At 49.8% G+C, this 19,098-nt stretch overlaps 1 protein-coding gene across 1 annotated transcript in view; it reads left to right on the plus strand.

Moving 5' to 3' along the window:
• LOC119094490 (open rectifier potassium channel protein 1) overlaps positions 1 to 19,098 on the plus strand; it is a 46,200-nt gene that overhangs the window by 6,278 nt on the left and 20,824 nt on the right. The window contains exons 3-4 of the mRNA XM_037217547.1: positions 11,529 to 11,690; positions 13,147 to 13,317. Of these exons, the coding sequence (XP_037073442.1) occupies positions 11,529 to 11,690; positions 13,147 to 13,317 (333 nt within the window). The remainder of the gene's footprint in view (positions 1 to 11,528; positions 11,691 to 13,146; positions 13,318 to 19,098) is intronic.

Below are 19,098 nucleotides of genomic sequence, written 5' to 3' on the forward strand. Positions count from 1 at the left end.
GGTGGAAAACTTGGTGGGAACCGGGCTTAACCGCTCCAACATTTGACCGCCGCCGGCCGGCTTCTCCCAATGGCCGGCGAGGATCTAACCACGCCGGCAGGGAGAGTTGAGTTCAGTCCAACTTTTACCTGAGCCGCCGCCAGCGAAAGACCCGGAAAGGCAGCGGATTGTGATCTCATTGTGATGCAGAGGGGCATCTCATTGCGATGTGCGCGTTTTGGAAGGGCGACAAGATGAGGCAGGTATGTATTCAAGTGTGCAGATTGCTGATGATCTCTCTCTCTCTCTTCTCTCTCTCGCTCTCTCTCCTCTCTCTCTCTCTCTCTCTCTCTTCTATCTCTCTCTCTTCTCTATCTCTCTCTCTCTCTCTCTCTCTGTCTGTCTCTGTTCTGTCTCGTCTCTGTCTCTGTCTCTGTCTCTGTCTCTGTATCCTCTGTCTCTGTCTTGTCTCTGTCTATGTCTGTCTCTGTCTCTGTCTCTGTCTCTGTCTCTGTCTCTGTCTCTGTCTATGTCTTCTCTGTCTCTGTCTGTCTCTGTCTCTGTTCTCTGTCTCTGTCTCGTCTCTGTCTCTGTCTCTGTCTCTGTCTCTGTCTCTGTCTCTGTCTCTGTCTCTGTCTCTGTATCGGTCTCTGTATCTGTCTCTGTCTGTCTATGTCTCGTTCGTCTCGTCTCTGTCTTGTATCGTCTATGTCTCTGTCTCGTCTCTGTCTGTCTCTGTCTCTGTTCTGTCTCTGTCTCTGTCTATGTCTCTGTCTCTGTCTCTGTCTCTGTCTCTGTCTCTGTCTCTGTCTCTGTCTCTGTCTCTGCTCTGTCTCTGTCTCTGTCTCTGTCTCGGTCTCTGTCTCTGTCTCTGTCTATGTCTCTGTCTCTGTCTCTGTCTCTGTCTCGGTCTGTCTAGGTTCTGTCTCTCGTCTCTGTCTCTGTCTGTATCTGTCTCTGTCTATGTCTCTATGTCTCTGTCTTGTCTCTGTCTCTGTCTCTGTTCTCTGTCTCTGTCTCTGTATCGGTCTCTGTCTCTGTCTCTGTCTCTGTCTCTGTCTCGTCTCTGTCTCTATCTGTCTCTGTCTATGTCTCTGTCTCGTCTATGCTCTGTATCTGTCGCTGTCTCTGTCTATCTGTCTCTGTCTCTGTCTATGTTCCGGTCTGTCTCTGTCTTGTCTCTGTCTCTGTATCTGTCTTGTCTATGTCTCTGCTGTCTCTCTGTATCTGTATCTGTCTATGTATCTGTCTTGTCTTGTCTCTGTCTCTGTCTTCTCTGTCTCTGTCTCTGTCTCTGTCTCTGTCTCTGTGTCTCTGTCTTGTATCTGTCTCTGTCTGTATGTCTCTGTCTCTGTCTATCTCTGTCTTGTCTCTGTCTCTGTCTCTGTCTCTGTCTCTGTCTCTGTCTCTTGTCTCGTCTCTGTCTCCTCTGTCTCTGTCTCTGTCTCTGTCTCTGTTCTGTCTCTGTCTCTGTCTCTGTCTCTGTCTCTGTCTCTGTCTCTGTCTCTGTCTCTGTCTCGTCTCTGTCTCTGTCTCTGTCTCTGTCTCTGTCTATCTGTCTCTGTCTCTGTCTCTGTCTCTGTCTCTGTCTCTGTCTCTGTCTCTGTCTCTTCTCTGTCTCTGTCTCTGTTCTCTCTCTCTCTCTCTCTATCTCTCTCTCTCTCTCTCTCTCTCTCTCTCTCTCTCTCTCTCTTCTCTCTCTCCTCTCTCTCTCTCTCTCTCTCTCTCTCTCTCTCTCTCTTCCCCCTTACTGCCTGTGCTATCTAACTGTCGACGAAGACCACCACACACCATCTGAATGGCCAATATAGATGGCCCTATCGTCTTCTAAATGACATTCCACTGCAACGTTTTGCTGAGAAATAGCATACGAAAACATCGTCCTTTGTTACAGTTTTGATTTTTCGAAAAGGTGTGTTGTTTTCGAAGTATCGTCACGTGTTATTGTGAATTTGCTGGACAGGTGCTACTAGGCTCCAAAAAGAAAGTTCAGATTTATCAGAATCTAGATACTTTCTGCACATTCTGGCGACAATTTACAACTTTTTTTTGCGCCCCGGCCGATCGCCTGTTTTTCCGGGCCGGATAACTTAATGGGAACCGCGTTTTATACGTCTGTTCAGACATTTAAGGCCAATCCGACATCGTTGCTGATCAGCAGGGCGCCCGGCTGCCATGGGGTGCCAGACCATGGACTTGCGGTGGAGTTGAAGGAGACGGACGGTGGTAGCACGTCGAGTGGAGGATGTATGATGCATGTATGATGTATGTATGTATGCTGAATGCTTCGATTGGCTGCACATGTGAATGGTGGAGCGCAGGGTCCGATCAAGACTTTGTTTTTTATTGCTGAACACAACAGCGTTCCGACATGTATTCCTTACGCAAGTTACGCAAGAGGAAGAGGCAGGAAGGATGAGGCTGAGTAGGCCTCAGCTTATGGGTTCAGTAAGCTGGGAAAAGCTTAGCGGACTAGACTGGACTTGAATGGACTGAACTGGAATGGACTGGACTGGGCTAGGTTAGCGAATGAGATGGACCTAGACTAGACTGGGTTAAACTAGACTAGACAAGGCCGGACTAGACTAGGCCAGACTAGACTACATTGAACTACACTGGAGTAGACTAAACTAGACAGCACTGGGCTACACTGGACTACATTGGACTGGACTAAACTGGACTACACTACCGCACAGGCTGGCTTCGAACCAGGCTAGGACAAGCCCATGCTAAATGTCTGCGTGAAACACTTTGATTCCGGATGGAAACAAAATGAACCAACATGAGCCTGATTTTTGTCGCAAAATAGAAGCAGTGTCAGTCTTTTGATCACAGGCATGTTGACGCGAATACAAATGTCGTGCTACGCATGCGTCGTGACAGCCAGCACTTCGACCAATCATTATGGCTGTTCGTCCTCAAAATAATATATATGTATCTTTCATGAAGCTCGTAGGATGGCTTCGCTCATAAACTCCGGTTAGCAGAATCGGCTCCATCATCGGAATGGATTTCCGGTGGGAAGTTTTTATTTTCGACAGCAATCGGAATCGACTGAAGACTATGCCGTGGCCAGATCGTGCACGTTGCCCGCAACACTTTCCTGACCCTTCTTTTGGGCATTTTGAAGTTAAAACGATTTCAGATTAGATATTAACGACAACTCCAAATTCCCTGGAACACGTTTTTTATGAAGCCAAGTTAACTGTGAGGTGCCAATGGTGAGGTGATAGTCACCTAAGGTTAAGGTCAAGGTCACGTATGGGCATTCTTCGAAACCGTTAAAGCATCGTTAGATCCTTTCACAGTGTGTCAATATCATCGTCACACAAGAGACCTGCAAGTGTCAGGTTATCGAAGGTAAAGGTCATGAAGAGCCATGGAATGACATTGAGCGACCCTGCATTACTCGTGGGAGCGTCATTCTCTTACTCGCATCAGTTTCATATTGTGAGCATATGCGAAGTTCCGCAGAGGACGACGGAAAACTGGATACGAGTTTTTCGTGGCGGATAACGAGTTTGTGTTTTAATGCATTCTTTTTTATTAGCACACGCTTTTAATCAGCATTATTGCATGGCAACTTTCATTGGTTATTGTAAGCCAGGGCTTAGTCATTAACGTTTAAGCAGTAGATGCAAAAGTATATCGCCCAAATTGTGATTGGGGTTATCCGAGCTCTCTTGGCTTTATATTTATCTCATTAATCAGAATGGACTGCATGAAAAAATATGACTCGTGGGCTATTTTGGGCTCTCAAACAATTTCCCCCGCCACGAAACGGGACGGCGACACTGTCACAACGGCGCCGCTGCCAAGGGAAGCTCGCTATGGCTGCTCTGGTGCTCACCTGGCGCGCAGCTGCGTCCGCGGGGGCTGACCCTGGCACAGACCCAAGAATGCTACGCCGCCCAGCTGGGCGACCATGCGGTGATGGGTCTGCGCGCGTGGCGGGTGCTGGCAAGAGGACAACATGTGTGGACGTGATGCCAGAGGGGTTAGGAGTCTTACGTTAACGTTTAGTTAACGGCCTTACGTTTACATTAGGATTCTACGTTTAACAGTGCTCCACATTTGCATAAAGTTTTGACCTGAAATAACTATTTTGAAGAGCATTCGTTGCCGTTCGCAGTCATGATGTCCAGACTATTTCAAGGTCATGCAGGCGTTCATGACGTCATAGTAACGCCATTCAGATCCAGCGATTTCATAGGCTATGTGGCGTTCAGGGTCGAGGAGAAAACTGTCGTTGAGCCGTTCAGATCTGGAATCCGTCAGCACGTTTTAAAAATATATGGACCGTGAATTGACTCTCACTCAATGCGAGCAGGCTGTGTAAGTTCCGATCACGAATCGCGTTTTCTACGACATGATATGAGAAGTTTGACGTGATTGCTAGTTGTTAACGGAAATAAAACTGGCAATCTAATCACTTCAGAATAGCGTCGTGACTGTCAATGTGAGACAAGTAAACATCTTAAACTCACGAATACATTTGCAAGAGCGCCACGAGAAAGGGTGCAAACACGAGCCCACAACGATATTCTTCTTAGCGAACGCTTCTAGCACCACCACCACCATATCTCGGCCAGTTTGAAGCACTTTAAGTGTGTGCTAGGGTGAGAATTTCGTACGGAGGGCTTGGCAGTACGTCAACTTCAAAGGTTCCATTACGCAATCAAACAATGGCGCATTGAGGAGCGTATTACTAAATGGAGAAACTGTGCTAACTAGAGCAGTCGTTTCCATTAAAAAGTATACCGGTAGTTATAAGCAACGGATGCCACCTTGCATTCTTTTGTTACACGGGTGTCAGATGTCGGTTTCCTTTTTTGTCAAAAATTCTTCGTCCGTTGTTTGTCAACATTGTCTCCCAGGGGCGACGACATTCCCAAATTATAAACGTCGACAAGAACACTTTGCTGCCATGGAAGCGCTTGTGAAGCAATCTATCCTCTGTTCTCAGCTTCCCCCAGCACCTCAAAGACTGTTTAGCCTCCACGCAGGTCTACATGGTGTGGAGAGTAGCCAGCCGACGAGCCGAGGCCGCCGTTTATCTATGCTCGGTGGACCCCGTCACCCCTGCTCGGCTGACCGGCCAACACTCTTCTCGGGCCATGCAGAATGGCGCTGATCGGACGGGCGACGCTGGCGGACTGGGCGACGATACGCGGGGGGTTATGGTCGCGACGTCAAGGATTGCCCAACCGATGGAGGCTCAATAGCCGTCTGACCACGGCCGAAGCCGCTCTGCGGTCGCATGTGGACAGCCGCTCTCACCATCGCAGACGGCGGCTGTGGCGTGTGCACCGGTCAGAGGCCGTCCAAGGTCGCTGAGGGCGGGTGGGGGGGGGGGGGGGGGCTCGGTGACAGGAGCAGCATGACCAGTTAAGCGGGTCAGAGCCCAGCAGAGACTCTGAGCCTGAGAGACTCTGAGCGGTCAGTACAAGCCATGAGGGGCTAGTGGAAGCACTTGTTAAGGACTTCAGAGGAGTTCCGAGGTCCCGCTAACAAGAGTGCTTCTGTTGGCTGTGAGGGGAGCATTGTACGCCAAGAACGTCCCCAGGGTAGCCAAATTGGACCCACTGAGCATCCAGAGGTGGTGCGGTCTGAAATGTGGGAACCGTCTGAACTACTTTTGTGTTAATGCTCATCACATTTTGGGATCGGGGGCTCGGCACTGGTCCTCTCCCTCATGGGATTTCGAGTCATGATTGCGCGAGTCTGCCGAGGCTGAGTTATCACTGATGGGGAAGGCAACATAGCAGGCCGCACTCTGGAAAGGGGGTGCCCCGCCTTAAGTCCGCTTTTTTCGCAGCAGATATCTCACACCGTGTTGCTGTTTTCATCATAATCATAATCACGCCGTAAATGTTGTTATCTAACCAGTTGATACTAGGCAGTGTGTGCTAACGTCGTGCCCGTCCAACGTCCAGACTCTAAGCTGCTTACAAGAATTACTTGGGATGTGTCCTGGCCGAAGCATTGGCTGGCATAGATGTCAATTATTTTTACACCGACTGGTCGACCCAGCTGACCCCGGTACGGTGCATTAAGATCTCCTGGTTCGGGCCGTTTCGTTTCACGAAGTGGTGCTGTCGCTTGGCTGTTATCGACTGGCTGCACCGCAGCGTGCGTTTATTCAGTCGCGCGGCTCATGTACCAACACCTGACCCGACGCACCACGTACAGGTACCGTCCGTACAGGTACCGTCCGCGCGATTCAGGCACGCGGAACCGGATTCGTGGTGCAGGCTCCGACCGTTATGTACCTTACTGTAACCGTGCGTGTACCACACCGTGCCGTACCGATCCGTACCATACCGTACCGAAGCGTCAAACCGTAATCTACAGTGATACGTGACGGAACACACGAGGTACCAACGAGGTACGAGGTACCAACACGTAGCCGGATTCGTGGTACAGGCTCCGACCGTTATGTACCTGACTTAATCATACGTGCACCGCACCGCACAGTACCGATCCGTACCATACCGTACCGTAGCATCATACCTTAATGTCCAGTGATACGTGACGGAACACACGAGGTACCATTACCGCTTGGACGGTTCAAGCACACGGGACCGGACACACAGGGCCGTTGTGAACACTAGTAGAGCGGACTTGCTGAGTGCCCGCCTGGGTGCCTGGCCAGGACTGCACTCAAGGTGTAGAGTGCCACCACAGGCGCGCTGCCCTCCAGACGAGCATTATTCCCCTGGGTATGTATCCAGACGAACGTTTTTGTCGTCACCCTTCTCGATCCGCAGACTCAGTTGCCCCGGCCCACGCTCAGCCGCGTGGTGCTCCACCAGCTACCTGTCTTTGTTTCGCCCCCGCCCCCCTCCCCCAACACCCCTACGGCCCGGCGGATCGGTGGGTGAAACGGTTCTTCTGTTCTGCGACGGGACCGTAAATCGGTGTCTCCTGTCAAGACGAACGCGGGAGCCCCGGCCGACATCGCGTTGTGAGTCCCCAGTGTGCCGGTCCACTTGGACGGCCGCCAGACGGGATCGTGTTGCATGTCAGCCACTCAGCTTCAGAGGGCCTGGCGTGGATGAACTGCATGTGCATGGAAGGAAGGTACGCTTGGTTACGAGCCAAGCGAGACGCCGAGCGAGCCCTGCTAGGAGCATGAGATGATCTTCATCAGTGCGGTCAAACCCGCCAAAGCTAACCAACTGGAAGCGTACATTGTTGGAATCGCCTGTCGCACCCGCTTGCAGTTTCGTTGACAAAAAAACGCACCTGTTTTATAGCTGCACTGCATGAATTGGTTTGCAATGCGGGCTGATTTCTTATTTCTCCACGTTTTGTTTATAGTGACGCTGCAATGTTGGAGCGGTTTGCTCACCTTCATCATTCACATAACGTGGGCACGTGAAAAGCGAAAAAGCTGAAGAAAGCGGCCCGTGACCAGGTCCAGATCTAGAGAGCCATAGATAGCAGTAACATGAGAGTAATTGTAACGACCTTGGTTTATTATCATTTGTCATACTCGAGCGGATAATGCCAGGCGATTGGAGTAATGTCCTCGTCGATGACACTGACCAGAACTGACCCGCAGATGAGTCAGTGATCAGCAGGCAAGAAGCCAATGTCATCTTTTCCAAAACCTGCCTAAAATACAAGCTGCGGCATGTAAACCGAGGAAAAGGAGCCATGCAAACCAAATAACTCAATAAGTTAGTTTCTTACGACGGGCATCCAATTAGATTATAACCGCACACCTGAATAACTTTGACGAAGTCGCCAAAGATGTAAACCGATCTCTATTTTCCTGCCAGTCGATGCACATGATGATCGCACATGAACGTGTACCACAAGCTCCTTGATCTGGCCATGACGTCCTGTAAGCTCCAGACCATTCCCCCTGAAATAATTTCCCTTTTTATAAAAGATGTGTGACACGTTAAAGTTTGCGGTACGTACGAAATAACTATGTCTTCAATTGTCGGACAAAATTTATTTTAGGGACCGAAACCCAGCTGGCTTACTTCAGTGCCCGCTGGATCAGATTCTTGGCGACGACTGTAACTGACGTGATTAACGCGGAGCTGATGATCTCAGCGACCGGCCCGGCCGTCAGTGGTGACGTCACGCCGTCCCGGTGACGAGGCCACGGAGCCGGCGGGCTCAGCAGAGCCGACCGCGCGGAAGGGAAGGACTGGCGGCAAAGCGCTGGCGTGCTCAGAGAGCGTGCGATGGCTCCACGAATCTGCAAAGCCTTTTGGACAACGCAGCCAGCCTCTGGGGTTTCGCCTCAGGCGAAGGAAAGCGAATTGGGGAACCGTTAACGCGGAGGCTGAGAAAGCGACTGGGAGGGGAAAGGCCGGCAACAAGTCAGAGGCGTAACACCACACACGTACATGCACTTGTGCGGTGTGGGGCGTGCGCGTGCGTCCTGCATGCGCGCACCAGAAACACTAACAAGCACCACTCAGATTCCTGCCAGAAACATCGCGAGACCCCGGGGCGCGGCAGGGCCGCCGCAATGCAGCGAATAAGCGTTGTGCCTGGGGCACTGCGATCACGGCCGGATGCAGCAGATTGAAGCTAGTTACCTCAACAGACCGCAGTTGGGGAGGAGAGCCGGGGGCAAAGTGGTCCAACTAGAGATGCCAAAAAAAGAAAGCTGGGGCTTGCCACAGCGCGGGCAGTCGGTAGTGAGCTCTCGGCCCCGCACTGGGAGCCGCCGCCCCGGACGAGGCCAGTTCTCTGCCCGCTCATGGACATGCTGGACTGGGCTGAGCGCACCGGAGCCGGCGCTAGTGCTCGCACCAGCCGGGTGCTGTCGGTCCTAAGTGGGAACCTGTATTTAGGATCAGGCCCATCCGAAGCGGGCTTTTCAAGTGTTTGAAACAAAATTTTACAGCTTGAACAACCACTTCAATTTCAAGCGACCCACCGATTTCCATATTTTTCACTGTCAGGAAGCACACCACATTATGTTTGTAATCACTTTTTTGAGCCCTTGCCTCTTAAATGCATACCCATAAATGGGTCGACAGAAACGAACTTGGAATTTGTTCAGCAACGCTGATTCGCACATCTACATTGGAGTTCCAGATAACTTTTATTTTTCCAAATTTGTGTACTTTGTAGGTTGTCGTTCAAGTCTTATCCTTGTTTTATTGTTGTGGTACTTACGTTATGGCAACGAGTTCATGCATAGTTCAAATGATATGCTTTTTTCAAACAGACCACGGAAAATTGCTGGTACGCTGGCGCTCATTGCCGGAGTACGCGACACATAAAGATCGGAACGCTTCAAATAATTTGAAACATAAATCAATGAATTTTTAAGTTTGAAATGTATTTGAACCGTCATTTTAAATTTTGACCTCCTTAACTGTAATATTTTAACAGCCTGAAACCTATCATTCGATGGGGCGATTTAGAAAACAAATGGCTCACTTCACAACTCAGGGAAGTTAAAGGTGACCAAGGGCTGAAAACTCTTAGCATCACTCATTAAATGTTAGCTGCATCCTGCTTTCAAAACCTAAGGCTGGATTCCCAGGTTGGGTCGAAATGACGTCACAAGTCGTCGACTTCAGTAGTATTCGGCTCAGATCCTGTCTCTTGTAAGATTCCACAATGTAAAATTGCGCTGGGACCATAACCTGAGCGGGTCCAGATATTTATCGGGGTCTATTGGTGTTTAAAAAGAAGCCGACTGCTGGGGTTATCTTGTGCCCAGATATTTGCTATGGGGTCACTCGGGGACCATCCCAGGTCGAGCCCTAATGTCGCCATGAATATATTTTTGGTGTTAAGTTGAACTCCCGAGCTCATGTGATGCCCACGTTAAACCCATTTTCCACGCCGATTCGATTCAATCTTCGCTTCGTTCCTGGCCAATGTTCAACAAATGCACGGACTTCCAAACGCCGAGTTCTCCCTGAAACGAATTTATAAACATGTGTTACTGGAATGATTATGTAAGCATGTGTTCGGGTTGCGGCTGATATTGCACCTGAACTCTTATCTAATCGCGTTCTAGGGGCGGGCATAACTCAAAGCAAATGCTGTATAATTATTTTTTCATAGATAATACAATAGTGATAGCCTCATTCCTCAGATAAAAACCAGGAGAATGGAAATAAAGTTGGGTTGATATTGTGGCAACATGCCTTTATCGAAACAATATCAGAAGTGAATTCAAAATTGCTTGCCGATAATCCTACCCGATTTTCAGGGTTTTTCTTGGAAATGCAAGCGACAGCTTTTACAGGATACCAACATTCAGTGGATTGAGCAAAGAGCGATTGCCAGCCATTACCACGATACAGTGCCTATCTAAGAACTAAAATACGCGAACATACGTGTGCATGCAAACGAATTCAAGGAAATAGCGTTTGAAGTGAGCGAGTTAAAGTAGTATTCAGTCGCTCGCATAACTGAATGAAGCGTGATGCGTGATGCCTATTTGCTTGAATTCTTTTGTATGTACACGGATGTTCGCGTATTCTAATGCCTAGGTAGGCGCTGTATCGTGATGATGGCTGGCAATCGCTCTTTGTTCAATCCGCTGAATGTTGGTGTCCTGTAAAAACTGTCGCTGGCTTTATAAAAACCTGAATGGCGAGTAGCATCAGCGACAGGTAATTTTAAATTCACTTCTGCTTTTGTTTCGATAACGACATGTTGCCGAAATATCAACCCAACTATTTCTCCATTCTCCTGGTTTTTATCCGAGGAATGAGGCTAATACTACTGTCTTATCTATGTGATTAATGCTCCTCGCTAATGCACTGAACAACTTACGTAACGTTTTCATTTGGGGTATCCCATGCCGCCTGTCGTACACAACATAGCCCGTTGTTGTACAAGTACAATCATCGGAAAAGCGTCCAAATGTGGTGATCGCCCTGACAGAAGATATTGCTGAATGCATGTAAACAAATTGTGTGTAGTACGCGGCGGACGAAATGAGCTTTGTTTTCAGTTCCATAAAGTCATTGATAAGAATCAAACCAAAACATGTTCATTTGTTTTACTTATACCATTCATGGAAGCATCTTTTTCCACCGGTATCAGCTGGACCTTCATCAGAAAGGCTGTTTGGAAGCGTCTCAAAAGTCATATCTTCTCTGGAATTATGTTAATCTGGAATTATGTTAAAACATGAAATGTTTAATTTCATAATACCAAAGAAGGTTGAGGAATGCACTACTGATACGAGAGTGAGACCAATGAAGGTTGAGGAATGCACCACTGATACAAGAGTGAGACCAAAGAAGATTGAGGAATGTACCACTGATTCGAGAGTGAGAGAGTTAACTTGTGTTTGTGTTTACGAGTGTTTGCTTGTGAAGTTATTCAACAGTGCTACGATGTACTTGTTTTTGTGATAACAATACATATAGAAGTACAGGTACACAAGTAATATCGGCTAGCAGTCATAATCTAGACATTTACATAATGCATGCTCCGCTCAATGCATTTCACCTTGTTTCCGACACAACAGCGGGCGCCTCGCATTGGTACGCGCATCCACGTGACGTGACCTGCACCGCTAACCTCGCCTCCACCTGTGACCTCAGGAGGAGGAGCCGAGCTGACGATGAAGCTGCACGAGTGGCTGCTGCTGTTGCTGGCCTACGTGCTGTTCCTGCTGGTCGGCGCGGCGTCGTTCTACTTCCTGGAGAGAGAGCAGGAGAAGGACCAGGTGCAGCGCGTGCTTCAGCTCAGGAAGGACATCCAGGGTAAGACGAGAGATTCTCCAGTTTGAGGGTCGAATCCAGAGTAAAACGCACGCGGTTCAAAAATTATATCCGGAGTAAATAGGTTCAAAAATTATAGCCGGGGTGAATAGGTTCAAGAATTATAGCCGGGGTCTGAGTGAGAGGTGAGATCCAGGGTAGAACACTTGGTACTCCACCTCAAGAGAAGCATCGGCAGTAACTAGATCACATGCGGTGCGATCCTCGCGCCATTTAAACTTGACCGGCGCGTGACGCACGCGAGATAATCGTTATACAATGCACGTCTATGATGCTGCTATTGCCCTGGTGCACACTGTTGATGCAATCTCACCGTAGTTTGTTGGTGTAAGATACACGTTCAACACCCTCACGTTTACTGCTATCTTGACGGCCCCTCGAAATCTGTAGGCCCGCAATGACCAGATACGGTCTTGTGCCGGCGTTGAATGGCAAACAAAAACACATTTATCGTGTCTTGAAGGTGTGGTCATGTTATGAACTATTCTGATATGTGAGCTGGCACCGAGATAACTTAATGATCCGCAATTTGTCTGCAATCTTAAACAATAAGGTATAGACTGAGCACTTCGGATTGGTCGTGGTTTTTGCCTGTCACTTCCTTGGGTTACGTTTATGCCAACACAAACCACGCAAAACTATACACCAGCAAGAACACCGACAGTAGGGCCATCGATGTTCGGTGCTGAAAGGCTCGAGGAAATGCATCCCTCGTCACTACGTCAGTGCATTTACTAGCTGACTGCATTGTCATTGTCATTGTCATTGTCATTGTCATTGTCATTGTCATCGTCTGTCTCTCGTCACGTCTGCCCTCGAAGCGCCCTCCGCATGATTGTTTCAGCGCTACGTTTGCGTTACGTTACGTTACGTTTCAGCGATGGCCTGTCAGCAGCAACGCGTGCTGTTGTTAGGTACCCCCTCGGCTTATATTACAGCTGCTCGTTCTGACGCCGCCCGCTGCTGCCACGTGCCTTAATGACCTAACAACCTGACACTGAAGACATGGGAGAACGCAGGAGATGGAGAACACTAGAGACACACAGGAGAATGCTGGAGACACAGGAGAACGCTTGAGACGCAGGAGAGTGCTTGAGGCACAGGAGAACGCTGGAGGCACAGAAGAACGCTGATGCCGTGTGACTTGATACCTGCCGTTGTTTTTCCTTGACCCATGCTCCACGACCCCTGATGCCACTTATCAAATGGCCTTATGCCGTGCTAGCAGAGCTGAGATTTTTCCACCCATCCTCACACGTGATTTATTTTCTTACTTTGTTTTCACCAACTGGCCTGATGATGCTCTCCCTTTGCCGAGGCTTTCAGAAATCGATGCCCTCACCTCCGCGCAGCTATGTCTGGATGACCTGAGACTCTTCTCCTGTGACGGATATCGTCATGACCCCTGTGACCTCACGCTCGACTCGTCTTCGGCCAGAGGAGCTGATAGAGGGGGAGAACCGAAGCACGATGACCCGTCGGGCGGAGCTGCTCGACAGGATATCTGGAGAGTGCCGCGTGGACATCACGAACACCAGCCGACCGCCGGCCACCGTCTGGACCGAGTACAACAGCTTCTTCTTCTGCTTCACCGTCGTCACCACCATAGATGAGGCAGTGAGTGCACCTCACGGTCGCAGGGAAGCACTTTGTCACCACCACAGGTGAGGCATATTGGAACCCGCGTCAGCGTGGCAACGTCAATCATCATCGGTTACTTCACCTCATCATCGGCCATCAACATCATAGGTGAGCCGGGCGGAGGCTCCGCATTCTGGCCATCCGCGGTCGTCACCGGCCATCACAGTCATAAGAGCACAGAAGCTGCACCGCGAGTCGGTAGACTCACACCACCACACCGAGAGATGGATGTGGAGCCTTGCGGCGAGATGACTCACTGCCGTCATCTGTCAAGGCTGGTCACTTCCATGACACAAGACAAGACACACGACACAGGCGACACAAACGCGGCGCTGTGCCAGCGTTACGTCTCAGCAGCCGCCACCGCAGTCGTCATGATATTGTCATAGGTGAGCCTGCGGCGCAGGGAACGTACACCCCACGACCGCTGCAGATTGTCATCATTTGTCATCATCATCACCATGTGACAGTGAAACGGGGATTTGGGATGCATCGCGTGGCTTGTGGCTCGGAATAACAATTTATGATCAAGAGTGTCTTGAGCCCCATAACGAATCCCAGGCAGCAGCAGTTTGATTGCCACATGCGCAATGATGTAAGTGCTAATGTTTTTGATACAAATACACTTATGCGCTCTTCGATGAACATTCGCGCACTCTGATCGGTATTAGCAGCAGCCTGCTGGACCGGCACGCAATAGACAAGGCCGTAACTTATCTGCGTCGGTCACTGTTTGTAGACTGCACAGGGCTGTATGTCAACCTGGCGTTTGATCTATCTGCACTCAGTTGTGATTACACCCACCGGAAGAAGTTGTGATGGCGTTGGTGGATCATGGTGTAGCTCGATGACTAACGTTCCGCTAAATTAAAGCAATCCATTTACTTCACAGAGTCCCAAGGTTCACTATTTGCGTAGTCAAATTATATGCAAGCACGGACCAGCTGGCAATTCTTAAGGGCTGGCAGACAGTCTGTGACACGAGTAGTATACGTCGGACCTGCCTTAGCATATTGGCATAATACAACTTCACTGGCGACACACTCGACTGCATACTGCGCAGAAATTGTAACGACTTGTGCTAATCTCGACGACCGCGGTGCACGTCGCTGCAGGATTTCTCGATCTGGCAAATGGTCTGGTAACTGCCAAGAACTTTTTCAGCATCCAAGGATTTCGATTAGGCCTTTTTCAGGATTTCGATTAGGCCAGCATGCGTTGGCAGGCTGCTGACGGGGCACTTACGAGGGCTGCAAAGCTGGCGAAATAATCAATATCCCTGAGAATTATCCACTAGCAAAAACAGATAATGCCCAGGTTTTATCCATATCCTGTTGAAGTTATTTGAAATGGCTGGTCAGTGTGCGGTTTACAGCTTTTAACCTCTAAAGAGCTAGTACCGGCCGCTATCCAATACCCCCCTCCGCAGGCTTCCTGATGGCCTGGGCGACAGACGCAGCGCAACATAATACCTACGCTGCGAAGCGATTTTCAACGCTCGCAGTTAGTGCTTTCTGTCAACTGCACCTATATTCTACGGAGTCACTTCTGAGGATCCGCTGGCTGACGTGTTCCAACGTGGCTTTGGATATAAGCTTGTTTGCGTTAAAAATGCTGTTTATAGGGAGCGGGCATCGGTATCGGTATGTTGCGGTTCTGACAGGCCTTATAGTCTCCGATGGTAACGTCCGTAAAACGTTAGTGTCGTCTGCCAGCTGTGGTGTCAATGTCCTGTCGTGTTCGTATTGCTTGTTGTCCCGAGGTGCCCCGTCATGTAAGTGCATTGCCAGGCGTCGTGAGAGTGTAGTTGTGATCACACCAATAAAGTGTGTGGAACGAAGTTTGCAGACGCCAGAACAGCGGTCGAAGAAGTTTGAAGCCGACAAACTACAAAATGAGAACATAAGACCGGACATTACTGTCGCTATGTAGACGATATATTTGTGGGAGTTACGGTCATTGACTAACTAGAACGTCTCAAAAAGCGCTTGAAAAGGAGTCTGGTTTAAAATTCACAAAATAGCTAAGTGTGCAAAATATCGTGTCCTTTCTTCACGTGACTGTTGGTGGACGACAACTTTCTTCACGTGACTGTTGGTGGACGACAACAATTCAAAACGACTGTATACCGAAACAGGCTAACAACGGACGGCGCTTAAATGCTGATAGTGAGTGCCCTCGAGGCTACAAAATTAGCGCCATAAGGTCATTCATTGGACGAGCATTTGATCCCTGCTCTGATTGGACAGGACTTCATTCAGAATTGGCAAGAATCAGACAGATCTTGGTGAACAGCGGTTTTTCAAATTCTGACGTTGAGAACGAAATACAACGACGTGTGACAAGACACTGACAGCAAACCAAGATAAGACAACCAACCAATCGTCAAAACTGTATTGTCAAAACCAAATGGTATTTGCCCTCAAACAAGACGAAAAAGCTCTACGGGAAATCATTTCTCGACATGTAAAAGGCGAGAAGGACCACAAAATAGACGTTGTCATTCATTATCACAATAAGATCTCTAGCTTTCTTATGAGAAACATCCCAGGGAAGCCCCACGAACTGAAATGCACCAATAGAGCGTAACAATTCGAATGCAACATCGAAGGTTACAAACTTCGTTCCATACACTTTATTGGTGTGACCACAACGACACTCACGACACCTGACAATGCACTTACGTGACGGGGCACGTCTGGACCACATGCAACACAAACTCGACAGGGCAGCGACACAGCAACTGACACACAACACTGACTTTTACGGTCGTGCAATGACAAGACGCCTTCAAATTTGGGATAGTATGTTCATTAACGAACTCTCTCCAGCCCCAATCAGATCCACAAATTTTTGTACAACTATTAGGTGGTGGGCGGTGAGCACTACTGATGTGATTGTCGCAATATGTTTGCGTCTTTGTAGTGCTCCCAATATGAGTGTGTTTATATTATCAAAGTGGAAATGGGATTCTGTCTTATTTCATAAGCCATGCTTCATTTGTATTCTCCGCACCAAAAGAAGTTTTAAAATATACTTGTACATTATATATAGGTATATCAACAATTATATATATATATATATATATATATATATAGCATGTATATAGCATGTATATATATATAAATATATATATATATATATATATATATATATATATGATACGTGAAAACTAGTTTTGCTGCTGCGAGGTTCAGAAAAGCTGGCGGCTGTTGATCCTCGGATCAGTGATTTTAGCGGCGCGTTACCAGAAATCTGTTGTGCACATATCTTGTGTGTTTACCGGAGTACAGTCAGGGAGTGGCGGCAAATTACGGCAGTAAAGAATGGTAAAGATTGCGACGCTCCGGCGCTCCCTCCTTGCGTCAGATCCAGCCGAGATAAGTGGTATCGCGTCCCCCTGGCGCAGGAGAGTGATCAGCCAGCGTCGAGTGCCGCGACGCGAGCCCTTCCAACGTGAACAAGCGGGCTTGCGCGGCTTTATGGCGCGCTATTAGATGATCGCGCGCTGTCCGCGTGCGAATCTGTGCTTATCGGGGAGTAGAGATTGTCGAGATTTTTGGGGGTCCGGCACGCACTGCGACGGCGACGCTGAAGGATGGCTGTAAGCAAGGAACATCACCGAGTAGGTTGTGAAACATTGCGGATGAAGGAAATTTGTAATCAGGGCTGTTCATTTTGATAAATATGTCCGGAGCGCGTTTAACTTCGCTCGGTCAACTTAAGTGCATCACTCAAATGGTAATTATCTTTAAAGACCGAACAAAAGTCGTGGCAAACGTCTTTCGCCATCGGCAACAACGCGTTCGGCATCAAGTGTGTCAGGACAAACAATATCGGCACGAGACACACCTCGAATGTGGTCCTCTCCAATCTGATCTGACGCCGGGCAGGCACACCCGCGACTCGATTCAGTCGACACCGTGCACTTGCACCCCGCCCCGACGCCAGACTCGCGTTTATTTCGGCACCGCCTCTCGCCGTCCTGCCCTCGTGCCAAGAGTGTCATTGGCAACGCGATGCGAAGGGGGTGACGCGGTTGAACGTCCTCCCGTCGCCTGCGCGAGCAGACTCCGAGCGGGCCGTGCCATAATAGGGGTCATGTTGACTGGGCGAGGGTCATGTCACTCTTCCCTCGGGCTGTGTCGCCGTGGTGTGAGCGTAGCTCACCCGCAGCGGGCCTGCCGGGGAGCACGATGGGCGGTCACTCCTCGTCAGACAGCTTCGCAGTATGGTGTTGTTTGAGGGTATTATAAGACTATTGTAATATGATAACTGTACATTGCCAAACACTAACGACTGAAGAAAGCGCAGGACATTGTGAAATCCTTGCTGAGAGGCTGCGTTTGCCTCTCGTTCAAGGCCCTGTCGGACCCTGTTTAATTTTCCGCCGGCTTTTGATGCTAAACGCTTTGAGCGGCGCTGGGCTATTTAAGTGAACCTTTAGTTCATTTGAGCCCACCTGAAAGAGTAACAGGCGGCGACCGTGCGAACCTCAATGGCGGCGTGTTGCAAAGTCCAGATTCCAGACATGACATATGCTGAATATGCTTTGTCGTCAAACGTCTTGCTAACGCTAATGCGCTAATGCCAATGTCAATGTCAATATCAATGTCAACGTCAATGCTCATGCTGATATGAATGCCATTGCGAATGAAAATATCCGATGTTGCTGATGATGTTAACTCTAACGCCAATGCCAACGCCAATGCATCCATGCCGATGGGGCCCTGACGCTGAGCGTAACCCAGTGTGACACTGAGCGTAACCCAGTGTGACGCTGAGCGTAACCCAGTGTGACACTGAGCGTAACCCAGTGTGACGCCGAGCGTAACCCAGTGTGACGCTGAGCGTAACCCAGTGTCTGGAGCGTGCGCGGTCGGCGGTCGGCGCGTCGGACGTCGCTGTGTCGCGCCCTGCACCACCCTGGATCCGCCTCTGTCACGCCCTGCATCGCCCTGGATCCGCCTCTGTCTCGTGTGACGTGGGAGTTGCCTGAGGTGTTTGGGGCCGCCGATGTCTGCAGGGAACGTGCGTTTGGCGAGCAGTTGAATACAGAATTCGTTCGGGTTACGTGTGGTCCTCGGGTGGATGTGGGCCTCTTGGCCCGTCGGCCGGGCTGGGCCGTGACATGGCGGCAGTGGTATCGGGGCAGTGGTTCTGGGCCATGGATGGCGAGCTACCCACTCCTTTTGCGCCTGCATCGGCCATGGTTCGTGTTGCGTTGGCTGACTTTCCGATCTACGGTGATTCAGTACCATTCGATGGCGTCATTCGCCAGTGCCAATGTCTGGCAGCTTTGGGCGGCATCGCTACCGAACGGCTACCGAACGGCTCTCCAGAAGCGTGCCGTTGAGGCGCCGTGGGCTTGCTCTGCAGGTCGTGGAGGGCAGTGCCGACCTGACGGATGTGCCCTCCTTACTGAAAGACAGACGACCAAAGATGGCGGCTACGTGCTTAAGCTCAGCCAAGAACTGCTCAGAAATGCACAATGTCTGTTTTGAAGTGCTCTGCTCTCATCGAGCGGCCCGTGCAGGGCGTTTGCGCACACAGTTTTTTTTATCCGGCTGTACACGTGAAAAAGGCCTGCGCTCCAGCCTATCCACCCCAGCGGGGAGCCATCAAATCGCCCACGCTGCTCATCAGACGGCGGCGCGCGTCGTGCTGATCCGCCGGGCGGGCGGCGGCGCGCGGCACGTGACCACGGCGGGTGGTATTCAGATGACGACGGTGGACGGCCGCCTCCACC

The sequence above is a fragment of the Pollicipes pollicipes genome, unplaced genomic scaffold, assembly GCF_011947565.3.
Source record: "Pollicipes pollicipes isolate AB1234 unplaced genomic scaffold, Ppol_2.1 Scaffold_4002;HRSCAF=4701_pilon_pilon_pilon, whole genome shotgun sequence".
NCBI classification, from domain to species: domain Eukaryota; kingdom Metazoa; phylum Arthropoda; class Thecostraca; order Pollicipedomorpha; family Pollicipedidae; genus Pollicipes; species Pollicipes pollicipes.